The 16,925-nt window shown below is 35.8% G+C and overlaps 1 protein-coding gene across 1 annotated transcript in view; it reads right to left on the bottom strand.

Moving 5' to 3' along the window:
* LOC149299916 (citramalyl-CoA lyase, mitochondrial-like) overlaps positions 1–16,925 on the bottom strand; it is a 121,309-nt gene that overhangs the window by 4,198 nt on the left and 100,186 nt on the right. The window contains exons 7-9 of the mRNA XM_089485863.1: positions 16,592–16,685; positions 13,062–13,229; positions 7,964–8,088 (exon numbers count right to left, since the gene is read on the bottom strand). Coding sequence (XP_089341989.1) covers positions 7,964–8,088; positions 13,062–13,229; positions 16,592–16,685 — 387 coding nt within the window. The remainder of the gene's footprint in view (positions 1–7,963; positions 8,089–13,061; positions 13,230–16,591; positions 16,686–16,925) is intronic.

Genomic DNA, 16,925 nt, shown 5'->3' with positions numbered 1-16,925 from the left:
CATACCTTTGTTAACAACCTGAATGACACTTAATAATTGTACCCTACCTAAACATAATGATATGGCCTTGAGCTCCACAAACACTAGTGGCCATATGGCTGGCCAGCTGTATATACTATATGATGTCTGCCTACTGGTGGCACCACATTTTTGATGCTTTAAATGATATACTACAGGTTTCATTGACAACTGAACACATGCTTCAAACATCAATTTCTGACAATCCCCGCACCCCGCTGTAAGCACTTACAGTACAGAAATTATACTCCTACTTCTACTATTAACGCAGCAGATGACTTTTACCAACAAATTAACTGTCGCCTTTTCCTTACACATTGTGACATAACTGGATCCCAACTGACAAACGCCACACGTTGGCTCCTGACGCATAATTTTGGTCTAATTCAAGACACCAGAAAAGCTTTGAATTCCATTTATTATCGGCTATTTTTCTGGTAAGTAACATTAAAAATATTTGGGTAACAGAAAAAAAGTGACTGGTTTATTTTCTTTAATACATGGTTTGATCTAATTCCTTAGATAAACTTTGTAGCCATAAAACGGTTCTGTCTAACCGAACACCATCAGAAAACCACGTAAATCAAGTTGTCCTTTGCCCATAATGTATAGTTGCATACAAATGGCATCATAATATGTTCTGTGTTAGATATCCTTTTTTTGGTGCTATAAATTCCTGTATTTATTTCTGCCAAACACACGTCGAGACTGACCAGCCATCAGCAGAGCCTGATGCATTACCTACAATGACCGTGAACCTTACAGCAAATTTTTTAAAGGTGCTGTTCCACTTAACATTAATTCCATGCCCTAGTATGTCAAGTAAGTAAACTTTATCAAATCTGTCCTTTTATTCTTTAATCAAATAAAACATCACATAGATATTAAAGAAGCTTTTTTTCAAGTTTCTATAGCAACAACATTTTGGTGCTTGCTTTTGTGTCGCATTTCAATTACATGTTCCCCGCTAAAATTCAGAAAAAAGGAACATTTGTGATGATTACATAAGTATTTCTAGGAAGTGTTTGGATATTCTTCAACATCAAGAATGATGTTTCTAACACTGCATTGAGTTACAAAAGTGGTAACTTCAGCAGAACGGATTGAACAGAGCCTTTAATATCATGAATTGGCTACATATGACTTTCAAACAGGCCTCCTACACCGGAGCTGGCCCGGTATAGGCATTATGAAGACAGGAAAGACTTACAATAACCTGTATCTGCCTATTAAGAAAATGATAAATAACACATTTCACAGGAAACAAGTAACAATCAATTATCTTAAATGGTGAAAAAATTAGGTCAGGCATATTGTTGGTTGCAAGTCATATGCAACATACAGAGCTTCGGATATTTTTTTTTTTTGTTAGAGGATTATTAGTCTTTTCTTTGTATTTACAAATGGTGTAAGATTAACACTAAAACTGCAGCCTTTACATAGAATATTCACGCAATAAAAGTTCGGCATAACAAGCCGTCAGCCTGGTGATCAGGTTTTAGGATGAAGATGCAGGGGAGCACATGTTTTCTTCTGATAACCGTCTTTGATCTGCCTTTCTGCTTTTTTCCCCCCACCCATTACAGAAAACCAGTTAGTGAACAGGCTTTAAGCGTTCTAAAATCTCTTTAATTGTGCTTGTCAGAGTAGAAGGTACATTCTGTATCCATTATGACACTGGAGCCAAGCATTTTATTCATTTTCAAAGTGTATTCACTTCTAAATATATTTAAAAGCAATTGGCGTCAGTCGGCGGTGAGGGAAAAATTAAACAATATATGGGCATGTGATCTACAATAATTCAACAACTTCTACGAATTACAAGCCACCATCCATTTTCAGGTCAGGAATATTTTGTACAGAAGAAAAAAAAAAAATTTCGAGATCCAGCAAGTTGTTGTCAATGACAACCACTAAACCGGAGCTGGCAGAAGTCCAGAACTGCCACAAAACCAAGCTTGTAGGATATTTTAACCCTTTCGCTGCCTAAAGCCGACACACAATATGCCGCCACATATAGATATAGAAGTAAAAAAAGGTCTGAACTTGCAAAAGTGAAAATTTATTATTATGATTATTTAAAAATAACTATTCACTTTTACTCGATGTACACGCTAGAATGGTGCCCTGGAAAGCTTTGTTAATAGATTGTATTGTGCCTAATGACAACATAATGATGTTTTCCTGATATCACACAGCATTCATGGAATCGTTATTATTTGGAATACTAAAATACAAAAGAAATAAACCAAACCTGAGCTAATTTTGTGAAAACACAGGTGTATTTGTTTCATACAGGATGCTATAGAATGTATAATAAATAGAACAATGACTTCAATAAAGAATTGAATCCATTCTTTAGCAATATCCTTCTCTTACCAATGCTTCTTTTAGTGCAGACTTTATTCCAGCGAGCTGAGCATATGGCATGTAAAACAATTCGCCCCATTAGGTTTGCGTTGAACTCCCCATCGCTATTACACATTTAAACTGGTCTTAGGAAATGAGAAACATTTCTTCTTTAGAATATATACAAAATTCACAGTAACTCGCAGGTTAACACACATGAAAAGAAACCACACCAGAACATTTACAGCTAAATGGATTTGAAAAATTCACTAGATACATCTATTATTACAGTTTGCAAAAACATTGTTACACTTTCTGAAAGCAGAAAGTAAATCAAAGCCGATTTAATATTTTCTCCTTACTTTTTTTTTTATTAAAATGTTTTAAGGATGGACAAATAAAATCAGATTTTTATTGTGTGATATTTTTCAATCTAGAAGAGGAGCAAAATCTGCCATAAAAAAATCCCCCAAATGCTTTTTAAGCAAGGGACAAGTATCCAACTGGGAGACCGCAGGTGCACATAGAAGCTAATACATATTTTTTGGCTAGAAAAACTATTGACTCCAAGATTTAGCTAGTGATGAGTCGCACGGTGACCCAAATACATTTTGAGCAGTCTGGATTAGGCAAAGGTATATTTACTGTAATGAAAATCTATTTTAACAAGAATCACCTTTAGCTGTAACTTTAATGAAATATAAAAACGTAAAAAAAAAATACACTTCTTGATTATAGAATCTGCCACATAGTGTGTATCTCTTACCCATTACATTTCAGTAGGGTTAAATAATATCATATGACAACTGTGCTAACTCGCTTAGAACTCTGGCATTAAGTTGTTCAGGGGGTGATTTATTTTTGGCAAACTATTATTGTAGTGTTTCGTTTGTATAGCTCCAATAGTTTCCATGGTGCTGTAATATGTTTATTCATATATACACATATATATATAAAAAACATACATACAATTACACACATATGTAGTATATTATATAAATGCAGAAGAGTTAATATGGATCTTCCTAAAACCGCTTGCTTTTGCAGAGTCCACCTGTATATTTTGGGTACTTGATGCTAGGGGAAAAGTAAAATTTAGCACTATCCTCTGAGGGTTTGAGCAATGAGGAGGTTGACGGGACCCTAAAGACGCTCAGAAGAATTAAATTGAGCCTGAATTGCAGGTTACGCAAACCAGTTTGTGCCTCTGTGTATGTTTGTGAGTAATGTGCCGTCAGTTACATGTGGTGAGGGACAAACATTTCTGCTGAAACTCCAATGAACACATGTAACAATCTTTTTTGACCTTTTTGAAGAAGCAAGTCAGCTTCCCGTCACCTCCTGGGTGTCACCCCCACCTGATTGCACTTAGACTTGTTTCTCTGACCTTGCCACCTCTTGGTTGTGGTTCTTGTCTGCCCTTTAGTTATACAGCATGAACGCAGTACCGAGGGTGACAGAGGGGCTATACAGCAAGGCAAAGATCTGAACACATTTAATATAACAGGCTCCCCAAACTCTGCTGAAATGACAACTGGATTATTACAAACTGCAGGACACACACTGAGTCCAAATGCTTTGTCGTAAAGACAGACACAATAGGGACAGACCCAAACACGCATCAGGAGAAGAGGCGACAATACCGCCAGCCCTGTCACTTGCATTGTGTGGCGACATGCTCATAGCTTTCCTTTAAAATGTTTAAAGTAAATGGTGCAGCTGCTCACATACACGTTTTATAACTTCCTTCAATTCACTTATTTGTCAATGGCTGGCAACATGTATTTCTGTAAATTGATGTCATCATTTATTGCTCATTCATTTATTTCTACTTTTAAAAAACACAATATAAGAAGCTGCTGGAAAAAAAACAAACTAAAATATTAATAGTGTTATACATTTTACACTAGGCCCTAATAGGACACACTTTATTAGGCTTCATGGGTATTGTTGCTTTGTAAGTGTTATTCTCTATTACACAACATACACATCTTGCCCCAAAACAAATTTTAATATATATATATATATATATATATATATATATATATATAATCTTAATAATGTTTTGTGTGCACTGAGCTGGCTTCTGTGAGAGTTTTGTGTAGAGTTATAGCCGTACAATTTAGCTATTTTGTTTGCCAGTCTGAAATCAGGTTGCCTCTACAAAAACCTGTATAGCATTCATTAATCCTACAGAAAAAAATGTACTTTGTACTCAAGGCAAGCATTAACACTTTTACATACATGTATACCTTGTCTCATTACTTTCATGTCTCCTCCTAGAAAAGTACTTTGGAAGCATTGCATGTTTGTGAATTCCGAGTAGGAATAAACTTGCCCATGCTGACACAAATGTATTTTATTCTGCTCCGTTGTCTTTGCGGATTGAGAAGGTAAAAGAGCGGTGGTCAGGAGACAAAATATTTAGGGGCCATATTCTGTAGCTACACACCTTATCAGCAGTCTTAGCGTTCTCTGTGGACCTAAGGTAACAGGACAGGAAAAAGCCCAGGGAGCCTATTATATATACTCTTCCCCGAGAACCTCCTAAAATGCCCACGTATTTTGGGCTGATCCCGGAGGTTTAATGGACAGGGTTTAGTTAAAGGAAAACTAATTCGTAGCTGAATACTGTGGCTGGCTGACGTTATTCTGCTTGATTTCCAAGGGTGGACTACGGTGTGTGTGTGTACAGAAAAGACAATGCTCCTTGCTTTTGACACGGAGAGAGGTTGGAAAATATGACATCGGCCATTTTCTAGCTCCTAACTAAACAATGCATGCACCAATTTGTATGCAGTACAATGCAAAATATCCTTTTTATAGACACATTATTGCTTTTGACTTAAACATTAGTTAAGCATTCTCATATAGCCTTTAACCAGTAAACCAGACGAGGAACATCACATTATATACTTAACATTTGCTTACATACACCTGAGAAGTGATCTTATCACAACAGCAACTAAAAAAATGTTCTTGCTGGATGGACTGTTCCATTGGTTGCTAGGTTGAACAGTAGTCACAACTTGCTACAGAATCATTTTTTTATACAGAACCTGCTTTGTGTTCACCTTACAGTCATACCTGGGAACTTTCTAAATGACCTGACCCTGAGACTTGAAATATTACGCATTTAATAGCACATAATGAAGATTGTATGTAGGGACTTGCCAAATGTGTTAACCAAAAGGCTCTAATATCAGTCCTCATGGAAACCTTGCCTTGCCATTTTTTAAAGACACTCTTAACGGAGTCGCCTGCATTCAAGCAGGCATATGAACCATAACACACTGGTGGCAAAAGCACCAACTGGCAGTCTTAGGTCACGTAGGACAGGGTGGAGTCAGCTCCAGACGGTGTGACCCCGACAATCTGTCCTTTCACCATGAGACCATGATATTGGGGCACAAACCCAGAGAGTTCCCCGATATGTTTATGATATTACAAGCCATGGTCCATACCAGGTAAAATCAGTAAAATATAAAAAGTAATGTTCATTCCTAGACGCTTACAGTTTATTCAATAAAGAGCGAGTTTTCAGGAGAGTTGCAGTTTCATCTCCCTGATTTGCCTTTACCTTATGAAGGACCAACTCCATTAAGCCTCTTGATCAAGAATAGCTTGGGTGGTCCTGTAGAATGCAAAATGGACTCATGATGGCTATATTAATAAAGGAAATGAGCCTTCAGACAGAAATCCATGAGGATTCTCTACCCACGCTAGTATCACGTTGTTCAACAGTACCAATGGTGTGCCATTCCATACCCATAATAACAGAGTTTTTAAGGCATTTTGTCTTCCTTATGACTCTGGTCTTTGCCTATACCTTTTGTCAACAGATTTCTTTCACTTTCATCTCTAGAATGTTTGCTTGGCGTCTCCCATGCAGGTTATCTAACTTTCGAGATTCAGTTATTAGTAAAAGACTTGTCCATTTCCTAGCAAGCACATAGTTAGGTCAAAAAAGACTATATGCTTTTGTCTCATCGATGCTGTTACTCCCCTTAGACAGTAAGCTCTCCAGGCTAGGTTCTCAGTCACATCTGAGTCATGTAATGCTCCCTATCTGTTTGTAACAACAGTATAGAATGTATATTATATGGGCACTATAAAAATAATAAATAATTAATATTTTGCCTCATTCTCACTTGTAAATCTTTATTGTCAAACTTCAACTGTCTCCATGAAGGGGAATGACAGAATGGCATCAGCAGAGAAGAAGCTACACAAGTACTTAAATCATACAAAGAATCTTTAGGAGCCCAAGGACCTTGCTTTTAATTAAGTAGCTCTCTGACTTGCTAAGAGTTAATTTTAGTGCCTTTGTTTAGTAAAGCCTTTATGAAAATCCTGCTATTGAGAATAAACGCCCCAAAACAGCACAGACCGCGGATGGTCGACTTCCTACCTTTGCAGCACCTCGCTACTGTGAGTGGGAAAGCTCTATGTGTTCAGCAAAGGAAATTACAGATGAGGTCTAAATTGAGATCTCCACAAAATGACAGAAAATTGTGACAGAAAAAAAGTGCATTCAAGCTTTGTGGCAAAAAGCAAAATTGTTAGCTGGTGCTTGCAGTTATTCTTTTGAGTATACTTTCTTTGCAAATCAGACCCCATATGCAACTAATTACTACACACAGCGTGATGATACATATTTCTGCAGTCATTTCTATTTAATGATTTCAACTATGTGGCATGGTACACTATAATGTTCTTTTAAAATATAACATTTTACTCATTTGTAAAAAGAAAAAAGGCAATTCGGACTTATTTTAAATAAACAAAGAGATAATTAACATAGAAAGCTGCAACTGGCATAAAACCTCCCTTCAGGCAGCGCCTAATTTAAGTATTACAGGCACAAACTGCAGACAAATTGGGCATTGCCAGTGCAATATTTACATAGCTGAAACCCACAGTGCAGAAAACATGAGATCCAATGATGCACTAAATTAGCAACAACCATATTTCGCTCTTAATTTGTTTGCTTGTATATCCAGATCACCATTGTGCACGGTGTTAACTTCTTAATAATTATAATTAAAAAGAATTATATGGACATGAAATCCAGACCTAGCATAACACAAGATTAATAGAGTTAACATCCTCAAGTGATTATTTTTTTCTCTCTCTCTCTCTCTCTGCTGTGACTTGATTTCGAATGCAAGATGGATATGCTGCTGATTTTGAAGGAAGAATAACTTAGGTTAACAGCACGCCCTTCTGCTCGAAAAGTATGCTACACTCAGCAAACCTTGTATTCCTGAATGTGTGAACATAGCATCCCTAAATAGGAGAGGAAGAATAAAAAAATGAAGAGAAGGGTAGCAACAAGGAAAGAAAAATCTATATAAGCAACACGGAGGAACGCAAGAGGTACTGACACAAAAAAACCATACAGACAAGGAAACCTAAAAAATTGGGGAACAAATGTGTCAATAGATTCTATAACCCAAGAAGTGGAGAACGATTAAAATAAAGAAACAAATCTTTCTCTTAAACTCAGAAACACAAATTTCACTGTATGGGGTTATTGCACTGGATGTCTGTAACCAAGGAGAATGCCACGTCCAACTAATATTCTTTTTTTTACCTTTCCTAATGTTTGGTGTTCTTGAAAAGCAGAAATCAATTCGTGGGCCCATCTTATTTTGTCAGCGCTCGGAGTAAACTGCTCCTGGACAATAGGAATCTGGCTTGGGTGAATCACCTGCTTACCTACGAGAAGATTAATAACACCAGAAACATGAATCAACAACAGATGTTCACGCAAAATGTGTCAAACATTTAAAGATGGAGAATGCCTCCCGGACTAGACATTAAATAATAACAAATAATTACTGTAATGGCTTTCTTTTTTTATCCCTGGCACTCCAGAGCAGCATGAATCCTTTCCTTGTGCTCAGGCTGCATGGAAGGATAAATGCAGCCCTGACTGAATTCACAGCGCTTTAAAAGAATACAAATAATCAGTTCTGTTTTAAAGCAAACAAAAAAAGGAGGCCCATTTTATTTTCCTTGATTGTCTAGCCGGCAGAAAAGGGTTGATAGGCGGAATAAAATCCTTCCAGGAGAAGCAAAAGGGCTCTTGGACACTGTGTTATTAACCAGGTTAAATGTGAAAATGGGGAGAGGGGATTAAAAAAAGTGTCATTATTATTTATTGTTTTATATAGCGCCCTCAAATTCAGCGGTGCTGAGTCATTGTACGAACCGTATATTTCTCTCTATGGAAAAGTATATACAATTGAATACTATGTATCCTACTTTTTATTGTTTTTACTAAAATCCTTCATAAAAACAATTGTGCTAATGACAAGAGCCATGTAATTTACATCTTCACCTCATGTCTGGTCTGCAACATTTTGTATACGACGTTTTTACAACCATTTCAGCACCAGAGGAGAGAACATTTAGGAGCATCTGTCAGAGCTCTGCAAACTAAAGTTTTGCATATATATTTAAATATATAAACTCGCGCGTGTATATACACGTCTGCTTGTAATGTTACATTTTTTGTAATAAAAAAAAAAAATCATTTAAAAAAAAAAATGGCTAGAGGGAGCAAGTCCTCTCCTGGACCTTGACAAAAAGTCTGGGATGGAGCAGCATATGCCGTATTATTATTATTATAATTTTTATATTTTATTTATAGCACCAACAATTTACGCAGAGCTTCTTACAATAGGTGTATTTAAGGGGTATGACCAAACTAGAACTGGCACGCTAAGACAAACTGATGCATTATATAAAAAAGGACCCTGCTCAGAAACGTATGATTATAATTATCATTATTATCGTTTATTTATATAGCACCAACAAGTTACGCAGCGCTTCTTACAGTATATACATTCAGAGGGATGACAAAACTTGAATGGACACACTAAGAGAAACCATTGCATAAAGAGGGCCCTGCTCAGAAGCCTACAATGCCTTAGAATACATTAAAGTTAATTGGCCTTCAACTATATAAATCGGTCATTAAAGTACAATATAGTCTTGTTTTTTATATATGCATAGTGATCTTTAGTAAACAAGATAAATATCTTAATAGAAACGAGAAAAAAAGTACACAACCAATATGCTAACTCGAATTTAATAAAGGACAATTTGATACAAAATAAAAAATACTATTGGTTAGATATCCTGCAAATCATTATTGGTAGATGTACAACAAATTATATGCAATATATAAAACATATGTTTTTCTTACTGTATGAATATATCACATTCTAAAGCCTAACTGTATAGTTAACAGGGCAGATCAATTATCCAACAGTATTGGAGGAGCTGTGTGGTGTGGTGAGTCCATGGATACTTAAAAAAAAAATAAAAAAATAAAAAACATAAAAAAATGCCTACACAATTTAACACACAGAAAAGTCCTTGATGAATAGCAAACAACAATAGACCGTTAGTGCATCGTATTTCACATCAATCAGATGGATTCGGATAATAACCTCTGCGCAGAACTCCTTATGAAATGTTTCAAGAGAAGGAGTTATGTGTCACAATTGCCATGTAATCTGTATAAGCTGCAATGCTACATTGTCTGCTCAGGTATCCAACACCACTTGACATATCATTTTAGGTCAATTTGTCAGCTATGAAGGGATTATAGAACGCAATGCCAGCTCTTCATGTGAGGGTCTATTTCTGTAACAAAACAAGGTGAGTTTGTATGATGCTGTCTACTAATGCTAGAATATGCTAGGCTAAACAACCAAAGTACTTACAGACATTTTTAAAAGGGCTTGAACTTGCCTTATTATTTCTTTCTTTTCTTTGAGCAGTTAGATATTGATTCTAACAAGGATAATAAGAACAAAAATATGACTACAATGAGCAATGCCCTTTTGTTTAAGAGGATTATGTTTTCTCAACATTAAGCACAATCTCTCCACATTTTTTAATACACCTTGTCCAATTCCTCCTTGAATTTTATTCAATCCATCCTTGAATTTTATTCAATCCATCATTGAATTTTTATTCAAGGTCTGCTGGGTTATCATTTGAAGAAGCTATACAATATATTTATCTCTGAGTGCTCACCGATTTATTAATTTCAACAGGGCTAATAAACTACTTGCTGGGTAGATCGGTCTACCAGTCTCACTACCACTCACCCATATCAATCACTTATTTTGTGTTTTCACCCAATAGACATGGTATTTCAAGTATTATGAGATACCAGTAGATTTATTTGATCATTTCTGTTATGGTAAGGGATTTAATGAACGTTTTTTCTCGCATTAAATCGCATTTGACCTTCATCTTGGACTAGGATTTGTTTGCCGACTCCCCTGTCAGCCCATTTGCGATTTTAACACCAGCTATGCTTGCCCTGGGATCCCAATCTACTAATGCCTTCTGGACCTTCTAGTTGTGTTAACTTAGAGACACATATTCCTGGGCAATCAGTTAAAATGGGTTTCTCTTGGTTACTTTAGTAAAACATGTTTGTATGAGATTACAACATGGAACATACAACATAGAAGACTATTAGTTACTTTACACACTTACACATTTATTGTAGGGCATTATTTGAATTTGCCAATTAGTGTTAAATATATATATTTCAAAAAATCAAGAAAATTAAGAAATAATTGTTTATCTGCAACATTTCTTCCATTATTTCGGTAGGATAGCCTTTAGCTCATTTTTCTTTTTGATGTGTGTGTTCTTTCAGATGTACCCAGAGCACTAGAATAAAATGAATCAGAATCCACAGTACAAAGGTTTATTTATTTTTACTATAAAACCTTGCAATGGTACCGCTTCTTTCCATCCTTATCACTTCTGCAAGAAACCTATTCTATTATGCTTCAGGCTAAAACTGTAATGATCACCTAAAAAACGAAAGATATCTGTCTAAGGCACTAGCTACAGACCTATTTTGACTACTGCTGTGGACCTCACACTGTATGACAAAGTACTTGGTTCGTAACTGTATGAACAACACTCAGGCCTAATACAACCATTGAGTAGTTACTCAGCCCTTAAGATGAATGATCGGTGCTTGCTGCTATCTCTGTGTCTCCATGGAAAAATCTAAAACTGCTTTCCATATCGCTAATTTCCCTTTTTACAATATTTATGCAAAAAAAAAGAATCTTCAACAACTAGACAGTTATACAATATTTATTGAAATAAACCTAATGTTTACATATGTATTACCAGGAAAAAAAACCCTCACGATAATAAAAAAGGAAAAAATCCTGGTGTTAATACCATGCGCTCTTAATAGTTCACCTTTTTATTACAACTGACCAGTAAATGAATATGCAATTGCAGATCTACTGAAAACAAATGACTCACTGAGTTCTCTGCATGCATGTTACTAGAAGGATTGTAATGCTAATTGTTAAATGTGGAAGACTATTCATTTGCATTAAGCATATATTTCCTGTTTTTTTTTTTCTTTTAGTATTTTAGCACGTATTCTGGTTACACGTCTGTACTGGGAATGATGTTGCACGTGTCTGTTACAAAGGCACCGGGCTCTAATGCTACACGCTGCTCTGTAGCTGGAATGTGGGGGATATAACAAACCCCTGGTAAGAAAATTCTTTTTCCTGCTTTCTTCCTGTTTCACTTTGTGATGGAGCCAATCTGACTCCTCACAGTCTGTAGTCAATGTGATTGAAACTATCCACACGTTATGTCCTATTGCCCCCCTCCAAATGCTGTGTGTGACCCACCACCACCCTCGTCTCTGCACCATCTGCCGGTACACTGTGTTTCCTGTGCAGGATATTACAGAATAACCTCTTCCATGGTTTGGCTACTTTTTGTTTTTAATATGTTTAGATATTCGTCTTCATAAAGCAAACTAGACACCATAAATGTCCCTGATCTAGAGATAATGGACACATTCATTTAATTGAACCGTATTTTAAACGCCAAAGCAAGCACTTTCTGTGAAATTACTACTTTACGTTCATGAGTTTGTTGTATTTTACACATCAAAAAATGAAAAAGGACGTATGAATATATAGACATACATCTCAGTAACTTATTTGTTGAAGTTCAGACACGGTTCAAAGTAACATTCCCAACATGATATTGGACAAAGAGCTAGCACAGGTGCAGCAGGGCCAGAAGAGGCAGCTGTAGGCAAGGGGAGGAAGATAAAGGATTTCAGAAGTGCCCATGTTGCCACTTATTTTTGCCCTTATGAAGACCCAACATACGTCGAAACGTAGATTTTTGAATAAAAATATTTTGTAGTAATATAGAGTGTACTGGACTGTTTTGTGTGCTGACAGCATGTGGCAGATGACGGCTTACCATTTGGTAAAGAAACTTTCATTTCTTTTGTCTATTAAAAAATGTTAAAACCACGAATCCGAAGAATGGTAAGCATTTTTATTTAGTATGAGCATATCACTAAAAAAAAATGTGGTTGGAATAATTGCAGTAGCATATCATAAATGGCGATACATTTTTTCTTTAAAAATCCATGCAGTTGAACGATAGGAATGATATTTACTCAAGTTAAGAGTCATAACTTTTTTCTTTGCTCATTAAGCCTTGAAATAAATAAAAACATGTCTGGAAGAAATCGTGCATAGTAAATTTGAACAACAGCATTTTGTCATATTACCTTTTTTGTTTACCCATTATTATTGCATTTCTGTCACTCATTACACTGTAACAATAAAGCACAACTTCTAATTACGCAAACATACCAGTAAATCCCATCAGGGCGCCTTCTCTTGACTGCCTCTGAAGGCCTTCTCCATCTTTGTAGTCTATGTACACCAGATCAATGGCTTGTAGTCCAAAAGCCTTGGCTACAACGATGATTTTCTGTCTGGCATACAGCACATCATGAGTATCTTTGCTACTCGTGGCACCTTGAAAGTTGAAGGATGTACCAGTTATTAACGCTAATACAATTCATTAATGTTGATACCATTTTCACTTAAGGGCATAACAATTATAACATGTATACCTGTTAACAAGTTGGGTTACATGATAATTTAATATCATAATTAGTACAATGTTTATACATAAAATCGCTTTGGTAAATGACATTTAAAATATTCACTTAGGAAACAAACAGGACTGTAGCAAGCACTGTTTGGAGCATCACTTTTTACATTTGTTACTTACAGCTACTTCAGAATGCTCAGAGTAACTAAATGTGATACCATGACAACATCTTACTACATACCATGACAACATCTTTCGTCTATACACTGAAAGATAATGAGCAGATACATTAAAATAATTCAGATTTAACCCAAACTTAATAGATTTTATGTGCCAATCAACAATGACACAAAACGGCAAATGGAAGAGAGGAATGAGACAGTGGCTGGTAGACTGAAACATGAAAAAGGAGGAACATAAGGATTTAAGGAAATCAGACACATAAGGTTTATATGCTAAAAAGACAGTATAAGAATATAAAAAGGGTAACACAAGGGTTTCAAGAGTGTAAATACCTGTGTTTAGAAGAGACCAATGGAAACATAAAAACATTACTGGTTATTGAGGGCACAGATATTAAACATGGAAATGTGGGCAAAGAGGACAGGGTTACTCAAATCAAAGATAGGGAAATGTGTATGTAATGTGCAAGGCATCTGAAGAGACGGTTACTTATATTGATGCTGGTGGAATGTGTTATAACAATAATGATGGTGCTTCTTGTACAAAATATCACCAATAAAGGGAAAAGTAAAGTAGAATTAAGAACTTAATAAAATGACAGGTGAAGCCTTGTTTAAGTAGAATGAGGAGTTATGCATCTGGTTTGAACAATGCAATGGAACCACCTTATGATGGGAACTATATCTGAATGTGCAGTATAAAGCTGCCATTTGCTTTAGATAGTGGTAGTTCATAGGACTACATGGGACATCTAGTGGGCCTGTATGTCTACAGTTGGCAACTATGCATGGTGGAGCCTCGCTGGGTATAATACACAATGCAGGGTGACTTTTCTGTAACATCCACTCATATATACTTCACCAGTTTTTTTCTAACCAATTAATCTATAAATCACTTCAAGGATCGAAGTAGCATTTGTTACCCCTCCTGACTCCACTACATAAACATTTCCTATCTCCAGAAATTTCAAAGAGCAGTTATTCTTTGCTAAATACATGATTGGTATCAATGGAATAGCTGCTCCATCCAAGCTACTTGCCCGCTATGCTTTCTTAATCATTGCTTACTGAACCAATCACGACATGCCATGTGCAATAGACTCCACTTTCAAATTTCATTGCAAGCTCCACTTAGTAGGGTTCCATATACTATGTCCCTATTTCTTTAAGTATATCATAATTTTGTGCGGCATCACTAAATATGCCTGCATTACAGTACTAATACTACACTACTAATAAATTGATGCATCCCCTTGATGTGGGTGCATTGTAAAATGTGTGATTAACATATACTCAGAACAGGGATAAAGGGAAGAATGGAAGATATATTTCAAACAATACACAAGACAACTGGATATAAGGGTCATGCATTTGTGGAATCGAAAAATAACTATATTAGCGATTAGTTAAATTAGATTTGTCTACAGGAATCCCTAATGGTGAAATATTTAGTTTGTAGACAACAGGCTTCCCACCAGTACTTAATGACAAGCTACAGCTGCAGAGTCTAGTGAGATAGCACGTAATCGATGTAAATTATTATCTTTTATTTATATATAGCACCAATAATTAACACAGTCCTTCTTACGGTACATACATTCAAAGGGTATGACAAAAATAGAACTGACAAAGACAAAAATTACGTAAAGAGGACCCTGCTTAAATATATATTCATATTGCTAAAAAATATAAAGACAAAATAAATCCTACAGCAGGCAGGCAGGCAGGCAGGCAAGTCAAACTGTGGCTTCTGCTCTCCAGATAAAAAAGGATATATAATTATATAACCAAAATGCCAATGAAAATGCTGAAATAAAGTGTCCTAACATCTGAGGATTCAGTTATTCAGACACTTTTTATTATTATTATTAGACAATAATTATATGACAATGGTGAAATAATCAGATTATGTTCAAGAATGAACTCTTAGTATATGTACTAAACAAAGTTCTGTTCAGCTAATGCTGCCACGTGGGACTTTTTATGCAAAGTTAATATTTCAAAATTGCCCTTCAGCAAATCTCCTCCAGTTTTCCCTGGAGATGGGTTAAAAAGAAGCTTCAGCACCATCCAAGTAAATGGCTTTGTACAGCGATGGCACGGAAGGTCAGACAATGATCTCATCAAACGGTGTGCTGTGTTAGGCCAGTTAATGTAAAATTAACAAGCAGATAAAAGCCACAAAAATTACAAATTTGAACAGAAAGATGTTTTTTACTTCCTTCTGTAGGTCCACATACTGCCAGTGCTGAATCTGTGCTTTAATGTAGAGGGTGCCCGAGAAGAATGGCATTAGGTAGGGGGCACTATTTAAACTGTTGGGGTATATAAAGATGAATTAAAAAGTAAGAAAATGAAACAGAGGAATTGTTAAATTCTTAGATTAAATGAAATGACCATCTGCACACTCACAAAAGTGCCAATCACCTGAATTTACATTGGCCTAGAAAGAATTTCCTTTATAAACGTTTAGACATAAGCAGTGTGTAACTGTTCATAGATTGTAGTGAATTAACACTGAACTGCTCTACCTGTGCTTAATGCAACATTGCATCTCTAGCTACAAGCTGCATATAAAGGTATATGACTACGTTTTGTAAGTTCAAAGTGTCTGCCTTACTTTTATTCTAAATATACTTTATTTAATAAAAATGCTACACCTCATATAAATATAACATAATATCAGAGCAAAGAGTAATGAAGCATGTTCTTTAGTAGGTTTGAAATAAGCAAGATTTTGCATGAAGTACGTATTTTAAATCAACATACATATTTCGCTATTATAAAACTATACAAATTAGGTTTCTAAGTACCCAGGTAATGATAGATAATAGGTAGCCATGCCAAATAGGTTACCATGAAACATATTAACATATTTACTTTTCATTGTATTTTTGTTTCCTACTTCCTTTCGGTAATTGACTTAGGGATAAGTATGTTTTCACGGTGTGTGTGTGTATGCGGTGTAACCTCTGAGATCTGTTTGTAACTGAATCAAATATATTAAGAGTGAGAATGTGTCTCATTGCTTTAGTATTCACTACAAGGCGCTGTATCAATGTTCCTGCGTCTTATTTCATTGTAAAGATAGTAGCTCAAACCTATGCTTGCGCGGAAGTCTTCTCCTCCAAACACTACTCCATCCAGGTGAAAGCCAGCACTGGGACCTCTCTGTATACATTCTTCACAAACATCCTATCATTAAAGTTGAGATAACATGAGAACAAAAATTAGAAATAATACAGGCATCTTAAACACACAGGAAAATTTAAATAGATTTAGACATAGAACCAATAAAATTATATTGCAAAAGACATCAATGTACTGGGAAGTTTGTATTTTTATTGAAGTATCTTCAAATTTTATGGAAATGTACCCCAAAAATAATATGCAACTATAAACAATCCGGTATTAGAAACCCCCCAGCCATAAAGG

Source organism: Sceloporus occidentalis, unplaced genomic scaffold (assembly GCF_023333645.1).
Source record: "Sceloporus occidentalis isolate IW3139 unplaced genomic scaffold, rSceOcc1.0.p SCAF_27, whole genome shotgun sequence".
Classification (NCBI taxonomy): Eukaryota; Metazoa; Chordata; class Lepidosauria; order Squamata; family Phrynosomatidae; genus Sceloporus; species Sceloporus occidentalis.
This window is presented reverse-complemented; position numbering and strand designations above follow the sequence as displayed.